The following is an 18,441-nucleotide window of genomic DNA, read 5'->3' on the forward strand; positions in this document are numbered from 1 at the left end:
AGAGATGTTTTCCCCCGATGCCACACCTCTGGTTCGCTCCGCTGTCACGCGGTGGAGTGCCTCGATAAATATTCCGCCGCTCCTCTGCGCGGTGATCTTTACGTGTCATCTGTTCCGACTGGCTTTTATAAAAGGGCCGTGAGAGGCTGCAGTCAGGGAAGAATACGGGTGTGTGCTGCACCTTCCACCATCAACCATCCAGCAACCGTCAGGAATATATGGAAAAGATTTTTTTTTTTTTAAATACCAAGAACGAAGCTTACGGCAAGCGACGCGCTGTCTGGCCGCACTAACACACGTGCAGAAAGAAAGAAATAGGACGCGAAATAAACATTTTTGATTATGGTTTGAATTTATTCTTTTGCAACTCGAAATAATAAGACTAGGATATATGCATCCCACACGGCAGTTAAGGCACTCGGACGGCAAACATCGTGCTTTGTTTGCCCCGTTTTCTGCGACGATCGAGGCCTACGCTTTGAGTAAAGGTTTTATTAAGTGAACATTACATTTATAGCTTTTAAATAAAATTTTACAGTAAATCGCTTGAGTCCGCATATAAACACAATGAAGAGCTTGTTTTGCCTTCTTAAAATTTTGGTAAATGATCAATGATAAAGGTATTATTTCCGGTTTGGATGACAACCATATCAAGATGTTGTATTTATTGCGCAGTATTGAAGAAAGAACAAATTCTTCGTCTCAAAATAGTTTGTTGTAATATCTGCGCCGTGCCCAACCAGTCCGCTAGCTTTCTTTATCTGCAAATGGTTCCAGGATTGTTAGCTGTCCGGAGCTTCAGTTATATGCTGCGTCGCCTTCTTATAGCATCAAAAACGAACTTGTCACTTATAACTTGGTTCTTTAGTTTACCGAAGGCGCCTGTTCTCCTCAATCATGCTGTATTTTACGTCTTCGCTGAAAGCAAGGCAGGCTAGTGAATATTATTTCGTATATCTGGGTTTTTCAGGAATATATTACATATTCCAGAAATATTCCCAAACAACGGGTTCACACACTAGCACATCGTGCCCTGAACAGTGCTGCAGCAGCTAATCAGCTAACTGCACTCCTCCGGGTTCCTGGGCTCTGCGGACATGCGGGGAATTCGGCCGCGCACAATCACGCCCGAGGACTCGTCGACCGGGCGGGGGACGGCCTCCCGTCCTTCCGCTGTGCCAGAGAACACGTGAAGACATACCACGAAATTACGCTTCACTACCGGGGTTCCCGACTAGTTTGCTCCCCTTCTCATAAATCACTCAGTAAGGCCGAGCAAGTCATTCTGCGACGGATTCAGACAGACACATTTCCGAACCCCTTCGCGTATTCTCTCATGCACCCTGGTGACTATATATCATCCGGCCTGAAAATTATGTCAACACCCTGAGGCAGATGTCTATAACACACTTATGGCCTGCCCTAATAGTCCAACTCCCTCTTTTCTGAGACTCGACACAAGGAGAAATGGGAGGCTGTGCTGCACAGCTCACAGTAGGAGGTTCAGCTACGGAGGGTGACCTGGGCCAGTGACGTCACTAGGGATCGCGGGCTCCTGGCCACCTAGCGCGACCGCGAGGGCCCACCTGTCTCCTGCAACCCCTCTTTGTCCTATCCCCACCCTCACAGGGCTTACTGCTAAAGGCTGCTAAATAAGAGTTTTTCCACCACCGCCACCACCACTGTAGATCAGCCCAAAATTAGAGAACAAAGCTGTAAAACAAAGTGCCAAGGGTTTTTTTATAGAAAAAGAAAAAAAAAGGCATTCTTGGACAGCCTCTTCGACTACCTCCTGTTTCATCTTGTCGTCCTTCACAAAATATTTCGTTGTCTTATTTGCAGACCAGAGCTTTCGCTTCGTAACAGGAGTGAAGCCTTGATGATGTGGCTAAAAAGGAAGAAAATAGTATTTCCGAAAAACGCTCATGCGTCGGTAATAACCACAAATATAACGCAGTATGGATGTTATAATGCGTAACACGTTCGACGCACCTTTGCTGAGTCCTGTCCTTCTTACTGGATGCTACGTGCACATGTAAGGATATAGTGTATGTTTACGAAGAATAACACAACGGCGAGATAGGACACTTACTTTTGATCTTATTATGTTGGCCTAGAGTGACCTAAGAAATCTAAGACTTGAATAGATTGCAGCGCCAAGGGGAGATGCAAGGGAGGCAGGATGAGGTGGAGCAGCTGCTTATTTTTGTGCACATCCTCGGGACTTAACCTTTTTAATTACGTGCTAAGTTAGATATACTTGTTCATTCTCGAACCGTCAATCAGGCCCTTTGAAAGATGGCTCACGAAGGAAAAAAAACAGAGCGCTCAAAAATGATTTCAGGATAACGTTGGTTGTGTAAGCAACAGTATACGTTCATTTTTCTCGAGAATACTATTTTCCGGGCCAATTAAACACAGTACTTCGTACGTTGGGTTACTCCAGTATGTTTTCGAAAGTTTAAAGAAAATGAGTTAGTTTTTCCACCCGTAAACCTGGGTTTCATAAGTGGATGCATCTGCAATGTGCAAATCAGTTCTATGTTATTAAGGCCGCGCAACCTGAGAGTGGCAACTGTATTGTAATTACAGCAGTAATTATTGTTCATTCGTCAAATAAGCACTCGCGGCCGTGGAAGGCGCTGCACTCCTTTCAACCTTGGGTTTTTTGTTGTTTTTTGTCCAGGCAGCGGCAGCGAACAGTACTTGCATAATAACACATCTAGACACTGGTTTCGCCGTAATCTAGTTCTTTGATGTTCTCAGGTTCTCCAAAGAAAAATATTAAAACGTAGTAAATGGTTAAAAAAGTTATTTCGTGTATAAAGGCAATTCTAAAAATAAACTAGCAGAAACGAAACAGAGTTTGTTTTTTGAAATTTGTACAATTAATTTTGCTTTTTCACTTTAGTGATACGTAATCAGCAGATCATGCGTCAAGCATATGTGCTTCATGCGGTATGCTAATGCACTCGTTAATCCATTTAGATACTTACACAATGGAATTGACCTTTGACAAACTGGTCATGTGATCAGCATTCAGCGGATGGTCTATCCGCCAAAGCATTCCCTCGATGGACGGGAAGAACACAGGACAATTCGGAGTGAATGCAGACGTTCATGAGAGTGTCGCTTGCCAAATAAAACGCGTGTATATTTACTTACTTTCTTATTTATTATTAGATATGATCACTTAAATACCGACATAACAATAAAACTATTTGGCCCCCCGATGCTGTATGTGTGCAATGAGAGACGCTGTGGTGGCTGCCTCTGGAACAATTTCGACCACCCGAGGTTCTTCAGCGTGCACTGTCATCGCACAGCACATGAGCGTTTTCATAGTTCGCTTTAATCGAAATACGTGGCACTGCTCCGACTGGGTTTCGATCCCGAGACCTCGGCTTCAGCACCTGAGCGCCAAGCCAGATACGCAGCGCAGCTCGTATCAGGCACAAGCGAAGAGGGGCGAAGTGAAAAAAAGAGTAGCATTGCACAGAACGGTGGGGATCCCCTATGTGCACAATGTAACACACACTCTTCAGAAGTTGGCAGGGAGAACCGATGTGGCGGGTTATCGGCTCCCATATTAAAGCAAACTGAGTAGCCTCCGCAGGTACGTTAACACAGAGAGACATTAACGACTGCCCTGCACAGAGAAGCATGCCAAGACTTTCATTGCGTGCCAAAAAGGAGTTCTCTACGGCATTTTTTTTTTGTCATACGGATGCTCCTATATTCGTCTTACCGGCTTCCAGCTGTCTGAACGAACATCGAAGGTTGCCTGCATGTTCCTTAAGGTTGCCGACCGGAAGCAACTTGTCCTTGCACCGCGCTATTTGTGGATGCCGACTTTTTCGCCGTTGAATAACGCAAGCGGCTACGGATATATTTGAGCGGACAAGGGAAACCTTTGAGGCGTTCTTTGTCCACACGAAAGACCATCAGCGGCATGTATATCAGTGACATCAGCGGTTCACCCTACAACACTGTTCTTTTCGCAGGTAACGAACTATTGTTCTTTATTCACTAAGCGCACGCGGTATACCGCGGTCTTTTAGTGCTGCGAAGCCCACATGTAGCGTTTATCATTGCTTGAGACTGTGTACGCGTCATACAAGCGCTTTTGCAAAGTCGGGCGAAGTCGAGCTTAACCTAGGGCCTGACACACGGGCCTCTGCCAGTGACGGTCACTCTGCTCTATTAGAAACCTTAAATTAACTAAATACAGGACAGGCGACATAACTGGACGAAGTTCGAAATGTCCGTGAAAAGCAGACTGAGAAAAGTCATATGCTGCAGGATATAAAATAAAAGTTAATGATAATAGAAGAGGAATGCCAATCTCTGATGACGATCACAGCAGATATAAAGAGCGTTCATACGCTTGCAGAGGTAAACGGGTGTCAGATTGAGCATTTAACTGCTCGTAAAGATGATGCAGAAGATAGGGAGCGGCGGGACAACCTAGTGTTTTACGGGGTGGAAGGTGAGTGCGGCGAAAGTTGGGCGAATTTCGAGGAAACGGAAATCGCCTTTTCTAAGGAGCACCTCAAATTGTACATTCAAACGAGGGACATGCAATAAGGACTTTTGTCTGGGCTAGTTAGTGCGTAGCTAAAAGAAGGAAACCACAGTGCAAAAAGAACGAAGAAAAGAAGGAACATGCAAGACAGGACAAGACGAGGGACATAGAGAGTGGCCACAGGCGTGATCATCTCGCGCAAAAAAAAAAAAAAAATTAGACCAGTTGTAGTGAATTAAGTCTGCCTACTTTAAAGATAAAACCAAACTAGTCGACTCCAGTAGGGATAATAAACATTCTAAAATTAATGTTACTCAACATCTTTCAACAGCCACCCGCTTAGCCCAGGAAAAGCCTGATCAAATTTCAAAATAAACAAAACTTGCGCAGCAGCCTTCGCCACAACAAACTAGAAGCAGGAAAGGATACATAGCGAAACACGTGGGTTCGACCCCGACCGCAGCGGTCGCATTTCGATGGAGCAAACATGCTAGCGTCCCGTGTACTGTGTGATATCAGTGCACGCTAAAGAACCTCAGGCGGTCGAAATTATCCGCAGCCCTTCACTACGGCGTCCCTCATACTCTGAGTTGTTTTGGAAAGTTAAACCCCATAAAACCAGAACGAAAATAACGATACATACGTTTACGACCTGGTCAGCAAACAAGCTGTTCTGCGTACGCCATAGCAATCGGCGGGTATACAAGCCATGTCGATGTAAAGAAATCCCTCTCCTTCCTTTTCACTAACATGGGGAGCGCGTTGCCGAACCGCGATATCCTAGCCAACCTATTGAACTCATCATATCCTAATGTGTAATAGTATTAACTCAGACATGGCTGAATTCATCCGTAGATAACGTATAAATTTTTTCCTTGTGCTCAGACTTCCAAATTTTTCTTATCGTCCGCGACAACAGACGCGGCGATGGCGTACTCATTGCTACTTATCCTGATCTGAACTGCTACCGAGTAACCATTTCTACTTCTTTAGAAATCGTTTTCGTATGCTGTATAGCTCCCACGCCCACATCATACTAGGCGCATGCTATGGCCCACCTGATTCCGATGGCTCATTCGTGCCCCTGTTCCATGACGTACAACAGTCTGGGAAATCTCAATATCTGCGCGCAAGCCCCTCTCGTTATATTCGCAGATTTTAACTCGCCCGCTATTACTTGATCAGACCTCTCCCTCACCACATCAAGGAATAACAGTGAAATCAATTTTGTTGACACATGTTTAACATTCGCGCTGTCTCAGGACGTTAACTCAATAACTAGACATTCCGGTCATTCAGCTAACATACAAGACCTTGTACTGACAACCCACCCCGATAGAATTACTACGCTCTCGAATATTGGCCAAGTCAGCGATCATAAAGCAATTCTTGACATATTTCAGTGCAGACTAAAGCGTGCAGACAAAATCCGCAATAAAATAACCTTATTCGACAAATGAAATTTGGCAAAGTTTCAACGAAGAACTAACCAAAATTTGAGAACTTACATCAGCTGATTTCTACGCGCGATATGTCGAACAAAATTGTTCAATGTTTAAATCGAAAATGCATGGACTAATGTACACCTACGCCCTGACCATAAACATTAATGAGCGAAGTTTCTCCCGTTGGTTTAATCCAGCACTTAAACTTCTTAAAAAAAGAAGATGCGACAACTACGTACTTCTAAAATCATCAGCAGGTCACAGATCTAGGTTACTAAATCTAAACGTTCCTCTATGAAACCAGCCTGCATAACTTACTTGCACTAAGCCAAAGCCAAAACAGTTATGGAAAGCAGTTAATCCCCAACAGACAGATGAATCAATATCATTAACGGATCAGTCAGGGCAGCCTGTCCTCCATGAAGGGGTAGCGGAGATGCTGAATATAGCCTTCTCTTCTATTATAACAAGAGAACCAAGCGATAACCTGCCGCATGTTTCCTCATAACACCACCCCATTATGCACGATATCACATTTTCTTCCCAAGAAATCTTGAAAATGATCTAATCTTCAAAATTGACGTCATCAGCAAGCATCGACGGCATCAATGCTAAAGTGCTCAAAAACACCATAGAAATCACCAGTGCTATTTTGTCCCACATTTTCCATCAGTCAATGTCACCTGGCGCCGTCCCTCATGATTGGAAAGAAAGCAAGATTGTTGTCCCTAACCATGGTTCTACTAACTACCAACCCATATAATTACCTAGCGTCTGTTTCGAAATTATGAAGCACATTATTTATCCACAAATCACGAATTTTTTTCTATATCTGCTAAGTTCTTTCACTCTAACCAGCACGGATTTCAAAAAGGACTTTCATGTGATAGTGAACTTGCACAATGGCTTCATAATTCGAACACCAATGTAAGCTTTAACACTCCTGTTGACGTCCTTTTCATCGACTTCAAAAAGGCATTTGACGAAGGCCCTCACAAATACCAGCGGTTAAAAACTTCACAACTGAACCCACTTGTCTTCAACTGGATACAAAATTTCCACACTAACAGCCAGCAATTCGTAGATGCTAACAATGTCTTCTTCTCTCTTTAACGAACCCTCTGGAGCACAGTTCTTGGTTCTCACCGTTTCTTAATTTGCGTCAACGACTTACACAATAAGGTTTCATCGAACTTTTGATAATTCGCCAACCATTGCATCATTTTCGGTCTATTAATAGCGCTGCAGATAATAACGTTCTTCAATTTGATTTGATCAAGCTAGATGAGGGGTGTCGCAAATGGCAGATGGTCTTAAATACTAACAGAACTGCGCTTCTTTCCTTCCACAGACGACAAAATTACACAATCTCAAATTATCTTCGCAACAGCTACAATGTCTCATCCCTCAGTCGTATTAGGTATCTTGGTGTTAACATCTTGCAGACAGTTAACAGGTTTACCCACTAATTCCGTAGAACTTGCTCATAATCGCGCCGTTAGATGATCTACTCTAATTTTATGCACTCTACAGTATTACGTGCCTTAAATACAAAGCAGACCTGCATAATCTCCAGCAACACCATAGAATTGCAAAACTATATGTAAAGTAACTTATATCACACTTTCCCCTATAAGTCTCTTATCCAACTTGCTCATCATCTTTCAGCCCGAAGAAATCACCACAATGTCGTTTACCAACCTCCACCTTGCACCTCGACCCACCTTCACTTCTTTATTATCTAAATAACTCTTGTGTGGAGCAGTCTTCCCACAAGTGCCATTCTTCATTCAAATCCGAATCATTTTAAGAACGCCGTCGAATCATTGTTTTATTAACACTATGTCCTTAGCCCACTCGTCATCTAGAGCCCTGACCCGGAGGCCCTCAAGGTAACTGAACTAAATAAACACTTTCTTGCTTGTGAACGTCTCTATGTTGCGCTAAATTTTACCATATAGAATGCAAAAAAGCTTGGATTATAATGCACAGTTGCACACCACATCACAGGTGGCAGTTCTTGAAGAGGTCCTGCTTTGTGAAGGTGTACACAATCCTAATTTTGAACGTGCGCCCAAAGCTCACAAGGCTCAATATCTTGTGTGGCTCCTTTCGATCACTGGTGCTTTAAATGTTTTAACAGTTTTAGTGTGTGCTTCTGAGTTTTTGTCCTTTCCTCCATTTGCTGTATCTGTGCGATAAAAAGCAAATCTCATTTTCCGAAATTACAAGACGATGAGGAGGGGTCGCTTAGATATGTTCCAGAGTTTATATATGCAGCGACAACTTCTTTCATAGTAGTAGAATAACGGAGGCCGCCATATATTTGAATTATCCTTGCGAATGCGAACGAGTGATATGTTTCATTTTTGCCTGATGATTAGAGTATATCAACCAGTTTTCTGCATTTGGTATGCTGCCTGTATTTAAGTGCAGCGCATTTGCTTGGGCATTTGCCTCCTGAACTTAGGCGCATTATTCACACATTTTTAATTGGTCTTTTTTGGTACTCAATGGCGCAGCTTTGCTTTTGAATTGTCGCTCAGCTCCCATATCAATTGCATGCGCCTTGCCATACAAGTAGGGTTTGGCTGACTGGGTGTGTTTTAAAAAACCTCACTATATGAGTGGTTGGTACCCTTTTGTATGGTGACCATGACTGAACTAATGCTTCGATCAGTATATGACTGGCCACCACTCGGTTACCGGCCACTGAAGCAGCGCTATAAAGCGTTACAGAAATATGGACATGGCACCGTATTCTAAATTGTTTGTTACAACTAAATCTATGAAGGCTGTTTACTGGGGTACGAGATTGGTAGTTCAGCGCGGACAAATTGCACTCGCTCCTCTGAAGCTTTTGCAAGGCTCGCACAAATGGGCCTGAAGCCGCACTCTGTAACAGCTCTGCACCGCTACCAAACCCGTTCTTTTCTTTCTCGGTGCCAATATTTTCATTTTATTGGTCAGCCCCGACTTTTATAGCGGAGCCGGCCGGTGTCAGGTTGGCCAGTGGCATTGCCTGTCAGCTGCCAGCCCTGATATCACTGGCCGCAGGTACCTAAGGCGGAAGCGCAAAAGAAGGAATTCAGAAAGAAAATACAAAACATGTAACCGGCTTTTGTGTTTGTCGCGTATTGTGCACACAGGTTCCTACCACTGCCAAAACTACCATGCAGAGCCTGGTCTATCACCTGATCTCCTACTGCAGAAACGACCTGCAGAAGATCCGCATGTTCTTTCGATGGATTGCGGAAAACATCTCGTAAGTGGCACTTGGATACTTTGCGCGAGTTGTCCCCTCTGACTAGGGCACGACGTACTGAAAGGAAGATGAATGTTACTGGTTATATTTCCCGCAGACGACTAAAGTCTGCCGCTTTTTTACAAGTGCGTTCCTTTGATCGCCTGCTTTTGAGTTTTCCACACCTCCAGCTTTTCACTTTGAGCCAAGTTTGAGGCGCCTTTTGCTGACGTGTTCCGCTTGACATTCCTCAGTGTCTGAAAACCCTGTAGCTCGCTTTCTATACAGTTGCTGCATTTTTTACCATCCGACTATGGAACTCTTCGTTGGAGAACTCTTCGTGCGCTCTGCAGTTGAAAAGGAAAGTCATGGTTTCAGCTCTTTCCAGCAGACACCGAAGTTACCCCCGAGGTAGAATAATTCGTTTGTAACAGGCGGCGTTAGCTTTGCAGAGTGCCGCCTGTAATAAGACATGGATTGTGCGGAGCGAAAAATAGAAGGTAACGTTTTCATGCCAACCTTCCTAAAGAACGCAAGTCGAAGCCGAAGTATCGAGCCGCCCACCCGCCATGTTTACCCACAGCACTTAACTTACAAAGCTCAGCGTCACCACTCGTCCAAGAGATCGATCTCGAAGTGGAATTGAAGCTGAGAACGAGTAACTTGAATAGCAAGTTAGTGTTTTATACTTTTATTTACAGTAACAAACACTAGCTTCAACAAAAAAGACTAAGGCGACAAGAATACAGCACATCGCTGGATTACCGAATGAACTTGGCATTTTTTTCAGACGAAACAGACATCTCTGCAGAATGCAGGTTTATTTAAACAAAAGCATGCCTTTCCGATTATTTAAACAGAAGGGCTGCACTTCCGATTAGAGCGAACTTTATGCGCCCGTGTTAAGTGTGTAGAAGAAGGCATAACTTCGTTCGCTTAGCTAGTGCGCTGTGGATTCAGGACGCCGAGTATGCTTCCTGCACATAGCCTGTACTTGCACCGGCTTATCACAACAGCCGGAACGATTCGGCTCATTAGAGGGTGTTCGGCAAGTTCCGCGAAGCTTCCTGTTATAGCGATAAGCTTCGGCACGAGCGAAGCAACGTCCGAGGAACAGAAAAAATGTCCAGGGACGCTATGCACGATGCGAAACTCGGGGTCTGCTGACGCACTCGAATGAGTGAACTAATAGTATCAAGACAAAATTCATCGCTCGGCATGCCTCCAGATTCATTGCGTTATCTAGCGTCATTGTGGGTTTAACCCCACTTGGGCGACAACCCATGTGCTTAGCGGGTGGTCGACAAAGTACGACTCACGTGATCACACGGTCGGTACCTCCTTCAATTGTTTGCCGTTCCACTGAGTGCATTACCAGTGCAAGTAAGCTATGGAAACAATGCTTCAGTGCATTTTTAATACGCACTTTTTGGTGCTTCATCATTTTATACTGTGCAAGATGCGCTCTGAATGCGCATAGAATAACTTGCAGTTGATTACATTTTCCCTTGTCCCGCTAGGGAACGTTGAGGTCGCGTCATCAGCTGGGGTGGGCTTGAGTTCACGCGAAAATTCCACGTGGGCGGAGCTTTCTCTTGTCACGTGACCTGGCAGACGGAGGCCATGATTTTAATGAAGCGGGTTCGGCAGATTAGCTATGCGCAGTCATGCGTGAACAAATGTGACGCAGCGCCAGGCAGGCTATGGAGACAGATTATGAGCGGCGAAAAGTTGTCTGTTTCCGTGCACCCCGCAGCAGCATCTTTCGTTTTAGCAGTTGCTGCAATAGCTGCAATAAAGTGCAATATTTTATCCATAGCGTTTACTACTTCAAATATCATCGGTGCGAAATCAATACATGGATTGATGATCCAGCACTATAAATTAGGCCCGCATCTGTTCATTTCACCATATTAATCCCATACTTTTTTTCGCCTCTTCTTTGCACCTCTGAGGTAAGATCGAAATATTAGTTCTCGCTTATGTTAGTAATTTTTATTCTACGTCGAGAGAAGTGGGTTAAGAAAAGTGTGTTACTGAAAAAATGCTAGCCGGACTAGTGCCAATTTAATAATAAGGCATTGGCGATAGTTGTGCCTGAACGTTGGTTTATGGTTTATGGGGGTTTAACGTCCCAAAGCGACTTAGGCTACGAGAGTCGCCGTAGTGAAGGGCTCCGGAAATTTCGACCACCTGGGGTTCTTTAACGTGCACTGAAATCGCACAGCACACGGGACTCTAGAATTTCGCCTCCATCGAAATTCGACCACCACGGCCGGGATCGAACCCGCGTCTTTCGGGGCAGCAGCCGAGCGCCATAACCACTCAACCACCATGGCGGCTAGTACTTGTGCCTGAAGGCAAGGTCGCTCCGGAACATTTTTTACACATTTCAACTGTAACGCTGACCTATGTTTCAGCATTACGCAGAACAGCGCCACATAGAATGACAGGTAATTTGAGCAATTAATCTCAAGTCAAATCATCTCAAGCTCAGGTCCTAACTGTTTGGAAGCCTACCCTCGTGCAGCCTCCTCTTGACCCGCAAATTAATTTCACAACACAACTGTGCCTGAGCGTACTCATTAATCCAAAATAAAAAACTCGCAGGGCAAACCTAGCAAGCTAAGCTGCCTTAGAGAAACCAGTGTTTAATCTAAGCTACACTCGCCTCCAGAGTTGACAAATATTTTTTTTGTTGTTAAAGATGAACTACACGAAACCTTAATTGGTGGTGACTGGCGTACGTTTGTGAATTTGCAAGTGCTCAACTACTGCGATGAATCTATATCTCTGTATGCATCTATGCATCTCTCATACATTTAAGTGACTGAACGTACATCGTTGCTCCTTTTGTCATAGTCCATACCCTGCTTTGTAGACAAACACATTTTTGAGCCTGAAACAGTTTATGAACGCAATTTGTTATATAATGTAAGGCTTCACTATAACAGTGAATATATACGCAGATCACCCGACTGCAGTCTCGTATTTTTTTTGCTATTAACGTTTTTGCTATCGTCAAAAGCGTTCATCATATGTTTTCTGAGGCTGTCGTAACTGTTCGATCCGATCGCTGGAAGCACTTTAAAAGAAAGATCTTGCTACATATCAAAATAATGGAGCATTATCTTCAATATTTAAACAAGAGCATCTTAAAATTTTCCCCTTTTCAAAAACTTGCCCGAGAAAGCTGGACATAATTTTGGCTCATGCGCAGTATAATCTCGTTTATTCCTTGATTACTACTGGGTTAGACCTTGAAGGGGCCTTTGTTCCAATCTATGCGCCACCGACACATACTACGAAGTCCGTAATGCTGTTGCAAAGAAGGAAACGGTCCTTAATATAGGCACGATGGGCCGCAGTCTTGGGAAAAGCGAACCACGACTTCTGCAGAGATCGTCGGAAGCGATCGTTATACAGTGACGCACAATGTTCTCGTGACGTCCAATGTGCCGCTCTGAGCCGGCGCTTCCCTGCAAGCTCTCGGTCCTGCAGCATCGAAAGACACAGACGACTTGCTCTTCGACTGTGAGCGTTTGAGGCCTACTATGCAGTCTCCGCAAACGTGGGTCATTGCCTAGCTATGTTTCCGACAAGCGAAAATGACGCCGGAACTCTTCGTCGGTTATGTCATTCAACGTCGCCAGTTGGCCATATTTACATTTTCCGCCGCTCGAAGCGATGATTTCAGCTGCTGCTGCAGCTGATGCGGCCGTGGCAGTCCCGAACTGAATTCGAGGGTTTTCACCATTCATAAGTTAAGCCCGAGTACACCTGTCGATCGAAACCATATTTCACATCCCGCGTGCGGCGTGCAATTGTTACGCGCGTATGTACACTCTACAGCTGGGCCACGTCGAGTGTTCTTCTCGGCTACAGCAAAGACGTGCTGACAGGAACCAACAACGTTTACCGTCGAAGTATGACGGTACAACAGACATCATCGATGGTGAATCTGAGCATCACTGTCGAAAGCACGTTACATGGGGACTGTTGAATATTTCATATTTCGGACTGCGATGGTATGAAAACGCCATAACCTGCATTGTAGCCACGTAGCACACAGCAAAAAGCAGTCGGCATGCCACTGCAAGTGCTTGCAAGACGTTTGCCGCAGATGACGACAAGACGAAGTGCTGCTATTGAGCATGAGCCGTTATCCGGCAGCATCGTATCACTGAGCTCTGTGACTTGGCGTGGTTGTACTGTCATCGAAATAAGCGAAAGGGTTGACGATAGAATACACTGCGTGTGCACTGTTCGCCTTCGCTCGTTAGTAGACCGATAACACCCTGAAGAGGAGAAAATCCTTTGACGCGCCCAAAAACGGCGAGTGTGAGAAGTCACGATATTGCGATTGGTGTTACTGCCTTCACATCATTAGGTTGCACTAGCGCGTTGCATCGCGTGTTTGAAACGCTGAAGCGGCGCGCACGGAGTGTTGTTGATTTACGTGGATGATTTATCTCGACATTTTATTTTCTGTTGTAGCGCATAGTAAAGCCTCACAGCATTATTGACAATAGAGAGGGTCATAAATGCGACGCGGCACTTGTAGTTTCTTTAAAACGTTGACGTGATGGGCTTCGGTTTTCTTAGAACCGTGCACTTGGTGACTTGACACTCTTTCGCGTAGCGACCGAATGCACTGTTCATACAAGAATGTTCCCAAAGCGTTCGCTTCGGTTTTCAGCGCATCTATCTCGACTCCTATAATTGCTAAAAATTATATTGATAATAAATATATCTTCTCTCTTGCTTCTCTAACCAAACATATTGGTTAGAGAAATATAAAGGAAAAAAAATGGCCTGGCTTAGCTAAGGTTAAGCCGAGGATGGAAGCATAATAGATTTGTGAAAGGGTATAGCCTGGTGACACTTCGTTATACTTGGTAATGCTTGCATACACTTGGTTTATGCTTGGTAATGCTGTATGACTGCCTCGGCGTGAGGAGCGGGGCTCTTTTATACAATGCCGTGACGACAATCGCCCCCTAGCGGGAGGAGCGGGAGTTAGCCTTGGTGGTCGCGGCCGCGCGGCGACCGCGCGAGTTGAGCCCCGTCTCTCCTCAGCTGTCGTGACATCAGACCACGTGCTCGGCTGCCGCGCCCCTAGCGGGAGGAGCGGGAGTTAGCCTTGGTGGTCGCGGCCGCGCCAGGCTGGGCTATGGTTGAGCTAAGTAGTGTCCCTATTATGCTTCGCATAAAAATACCGAGCATGGGGGCACCTACAACTTCCGCCTTTCAAACGGAACGCTCTATTCATGAGGGACTATACCACGGAGCGAACGGAATCATGCTTTTAATTTTGCAGCGCATAGGCATGAGCGGAATGATGAAAAAAGAACAGTTTAATCAGGCCTCCACTCCAGTTTGCCCTGCTGCGACATGCTGCTCAAGGAAAAGAACAAGAAACCGAATAATGAACTAAAAAAAAACTGTTTAATTTTGTAAAACCCGGCAAAAGATGAAGTCAGGGGCTTCCTAAAGCATTTCCGGTGGAAGAACTTCCGGCCTCGTCGCCGCGTGGTTTGAGTTTGTGTTGTTGCAGGCTCGACCGGGTTTGAGGTCCCTCTTTTTTTCGGAGTCCGTTACTCTTATGCTTGAAAAGTAGAGTGAATATTTCAAGGAGCTAGACAGCGAAACACAGAGGTGGAAGCGCCACCTAAAGCGGGCCTGAAATTTGGCACTGCGCAAATCACTGCTGTCAACTTGAACCAAGGAATAGTGAGAGACCGGTTCCTGCTTCTACGGAGAGCGCGAACATCGCTGCCTATCGCGCAGAAAGCGCTGCTGTAACCTTGCACACCACCTTCGCTCTGCAAGTGGCGGCACGCGCTGCGAGTTAAACGTTTCTTCTCTGTAGGCTAAATATTATATGTGTTAAATTTGCTAGTGATAATGTCACTGCCATAATAAACTGAAATTGCAGCGCCTAGCTGGGCACGCAAAATACGAAAAAAAACAACAACGTCGTTACGTTGGTAGCCACCGGTTTGCTTATTGAAACACACGCCACTACTGTGCAATGTGGTCGTGCTAATGCAGCACGCGTTCTTAATCTAGCGAGGGAAACATTTATGGCCGCATTTCCCAAAACAAGCCGAAAAAAAAAATGCCGTGCCAGTCACCTATACATGGCGCAGGGCAAGAGCCTCACCTATAGTTCGCTATGCCCACTTGTTGTACAACATTTCAAACCGGAAATTGTTTGGGAACCCGATTACAGTGTTGCTGGAGCACAAATGATTCCAACTAAAAAAAAAGTCCGCAGCAGAAATGTAGCCCAGAAAAAAAATTTAATTGATTTTCAGCACCCGGCAAATACTGCGCGGAAGCACCCTGCAGGAAAATTGTTACGGCGTTAATTTCTAGAAGGGAGCAATACGGTGAACCCTCCACTCGGGGGGGGGGGGGGGGGGGGGGGGGGTGGGGGCATCGCAACAGTGTTTGTGGTGCATTTATTTCTATTGTAAGGAAGAATTACTTTAACAATATTACTCGAAATAGAAATCCCAGCAAGCACCGATACGAATAGCCTACGCGTAGAACTAGTCAGCTGCGTAATGGCGGCGGCAGCAAAGCGCTGGTTTGACCGGCAAACAGATTGAGAGTCATTGCTGGGCGCCACACATTACAGTGGGCAATTTGAAAACAAAAAAAACTCTATCCACAGCTGTAATAGTGCGAGAATTGGAACATTCTCACTTTAAAACGTGTACATTGTCAACGCTGCCGCCATGGTCGGGTTCGACCCGGGTCCTGCGGATAAGTAGTCGAGCGCTTTGTTGCGCCTTTAACCGCCCTACATTAGGACTTGGCTGGGAACCTGACACTCGTGAACGCACCATTGTGCACATTGAGCTGGCCCTGTATTGTTCCGCCATTGCTTCGGAATCTATTCCAGAAATTCAGCAGTCACGATGCCACGTAATCCCTCAAACAACCACCAAAAGCTTGAAGCTACTAAAAACACCCGTTTTTAGTGTTCTCAGCGCTGGTTTAAACACATGTCCACTGCCAGCGGGCTCACGAAAGCGTCCTTTTGATACAAGTGGATTGCTCGGCAATAAATTTTTTTGAGACGGCTCATAGCAGTTTATTGAATTGCTCCTATTGGAGCCTATCGAATTTTTTGTGAAGGCCGCGTCACTAACTCGAAATAAGTTCAGGCGTGAGTACAGTATGCACCCTGCTATACTACGCGTGTGCGGCAACCTTCAGCGTGGATAAGATTGAACGTTCGCGGCAGTGTCCCCAATTTCAAAAGCGCAACGACGGAGGACGCTCTGCGCTGGGGGCGCAAGCGGAGGCGACTTGCGTGCAGGGGGGAGAAGGGGGCGCCCGGGAACCTTGACCGGTGCGTCGCCACGACCCTATCTCGGGGAGCACGCGTCGCAAACGGCAGGAGTGCGCTTTGCATAATGTATGAGTCCACCGCGCACGGCTGCCGATCGAGGAGGTAGTGCGCTGTACGCTGCGGCTGGCCGCGGCGTCGTATATAGAGCCTGTGGACTCCGGCCACTGCTTCTGCACTGCGCGCAGCCTGGTGGCTTGCCGGTGCGTTCTGTCCCTGCGCCGTTACTTTGCTGGTGTGCGGCGAGTGTCTGTTGAGAGGGGTGACTAGAGAAAGGAGTGCGTCAGGTTTTTCTGGAGAGTGCTCCACGGTGCCTGCCGCGAGTACTTGCACTCGATGTCTGAGCACTGCATTGGTCGGCAGTTTGGAAAGTTTGGACGTGCTCACTTTTATTACTTTTATGAGGCTCGATTTTAAGGGGCTCGTTTCGGGGCTCGCCTACACTATTTAGAAAGCTATAGCCACATGATGCGCTTTCATGGAGTACTTACTGGAGCCTTTACGACACCTCTTCAGTTTTCGGTTAGGGGCTTTATTAATTTTTGGGTCTTAGCTAAATGCATTTTTATTATTGCGCCATTACATACGTTCAATTAATTGGTTAAAGAGTGAGGGCACTCTCTTTGAAAGTGTTCCAGTATAAGAACTTTTTTAGGGTACTCACAGTTATGAAGAGAAATTTAAGACCGCGTTTCTAGCGGCTTGCGGTGCTAAAGCAAACCTGACTGCGTATGATATTTATTAAGCCGGGTTTGTTATCTGATGATTATAAATCGTCTTCCCCAAGCGACTGTGCCTTCTGTGTCAATGACTCCTAATCACTATGCCGTCCGCAAGAAACAAAGAACAACAGGAAGAAAAAAGCTGCAAGTGTCGCTATCCAACCCTGTTAAGACACTGTCCGTACGCTAATGTATGGACGTGACGGCAGCTAAGGACCTCGGAAGAAATGGTAAATGTAAGAACGAAGATCAAGCAGTAATGTAACTGCTCGCCTGGAGGCAAGCAAGAGAACATCATACGTCATGTTTACGTAATCATACTATTTCCCCCAATTAACCTTAGCCGTCAATACACAGCGGCTGTGAAGCAAGTGATCAAGGCGGGGATCGGATCTGTCATGCAAGAGTCAGGGCGCTAAGAATTTGCTTTGAATTCGGACAGGTCGCTACTAACGGGTGCAGTCACAGGAAACCAAGAGTTAGAGAGACGCGCTAAAGAAGTTGGCTTGGATAATGGAGCCGCGGCTGCCAGAAGAAAAGAATAATAGAAAGAGGATTCTTCCAGCACTGTACTTATCTCGACTGATGATGATGGAGAACGTCATTTACTTTACTTACTTCTTTTTCATTTAAAATGAATATATTCTTTGGGAACCTTTTAAACCTCAGAGAGCGAAAAAAAAAGGTATCAGTTACACCAAACCTTTCATGTTCTTGTTATTGTTAAGCGTTATGCTACGGAGCATCTGCCTAAGATAACAAGGCGTTTGTGTCTATGGGGGAATTTTTTTTAACGTTTACAGATTTTTATTCAACCTTTATATTTTAGACGTTATGAGACAAGGTTACATTACGAAATTCGAGGCCTTCAATATCGAAGGTTAGATCTCTTTTTAGATTTTCTTAAGCAGCAATGTGGTTCGATTTATCGAACGACAAAAATACGCATTTCAGAGCTCTTTCAGTTGGCTTTCCAGCACTACATATTTATAAATTGCTGACGCTCTCATATGGAATGCATCAAATACGGATGCCATTTGTGTATTTCATGATGTGTAATAAGGTACCTTGATTTCAGCGTCGATACCACACGCAGCGGCGTAATTTTATAAATGTGTAATGCGGGAAAGCAAGCTCAACGA

The 18,441-nt window shown here is 45.3% G+C and overlaps 1 protein-coding gene across 1 annotated transcript in view; it reads left to right on the forward strand.

Moving 5' to 3' along the window:
- LOC144130354 (uncharacterized) overlaps positions 1 to 18,441 on the forward strand; it is a 49,785-nt gene that overhangs the window by 20,273 nt on the left and 11,071 nt on the right. Inside the window, exon 5 of the mRNA XM_077664284.1 lies at positions 9,120 to 9,235. Within this exon, the coding sequence (XP_077520410.1) occupies positions 9,120 to 9,235 (116 nt within the window). The remainder of the gene's footprint in view (positions 1 to 9,119; positions 9,236 to 18,441) is intronic.

The sequence above is a fragment of the Amblyomma americanum genome, chromosome 4, assembly GCF_052857255.1.
Source record: "Amblyomma americanum isolate KBUSLIRL-KWMA chromosome 4, ASM5285725v1, whole genome shotgun sequence".
NCBI classification, from domain to species: Eukaryota; Metazoa; Arthropoda; class Arachnida; order Ixodida; family Ixodidae; genus Amblyomma; species Amblyomma americanum.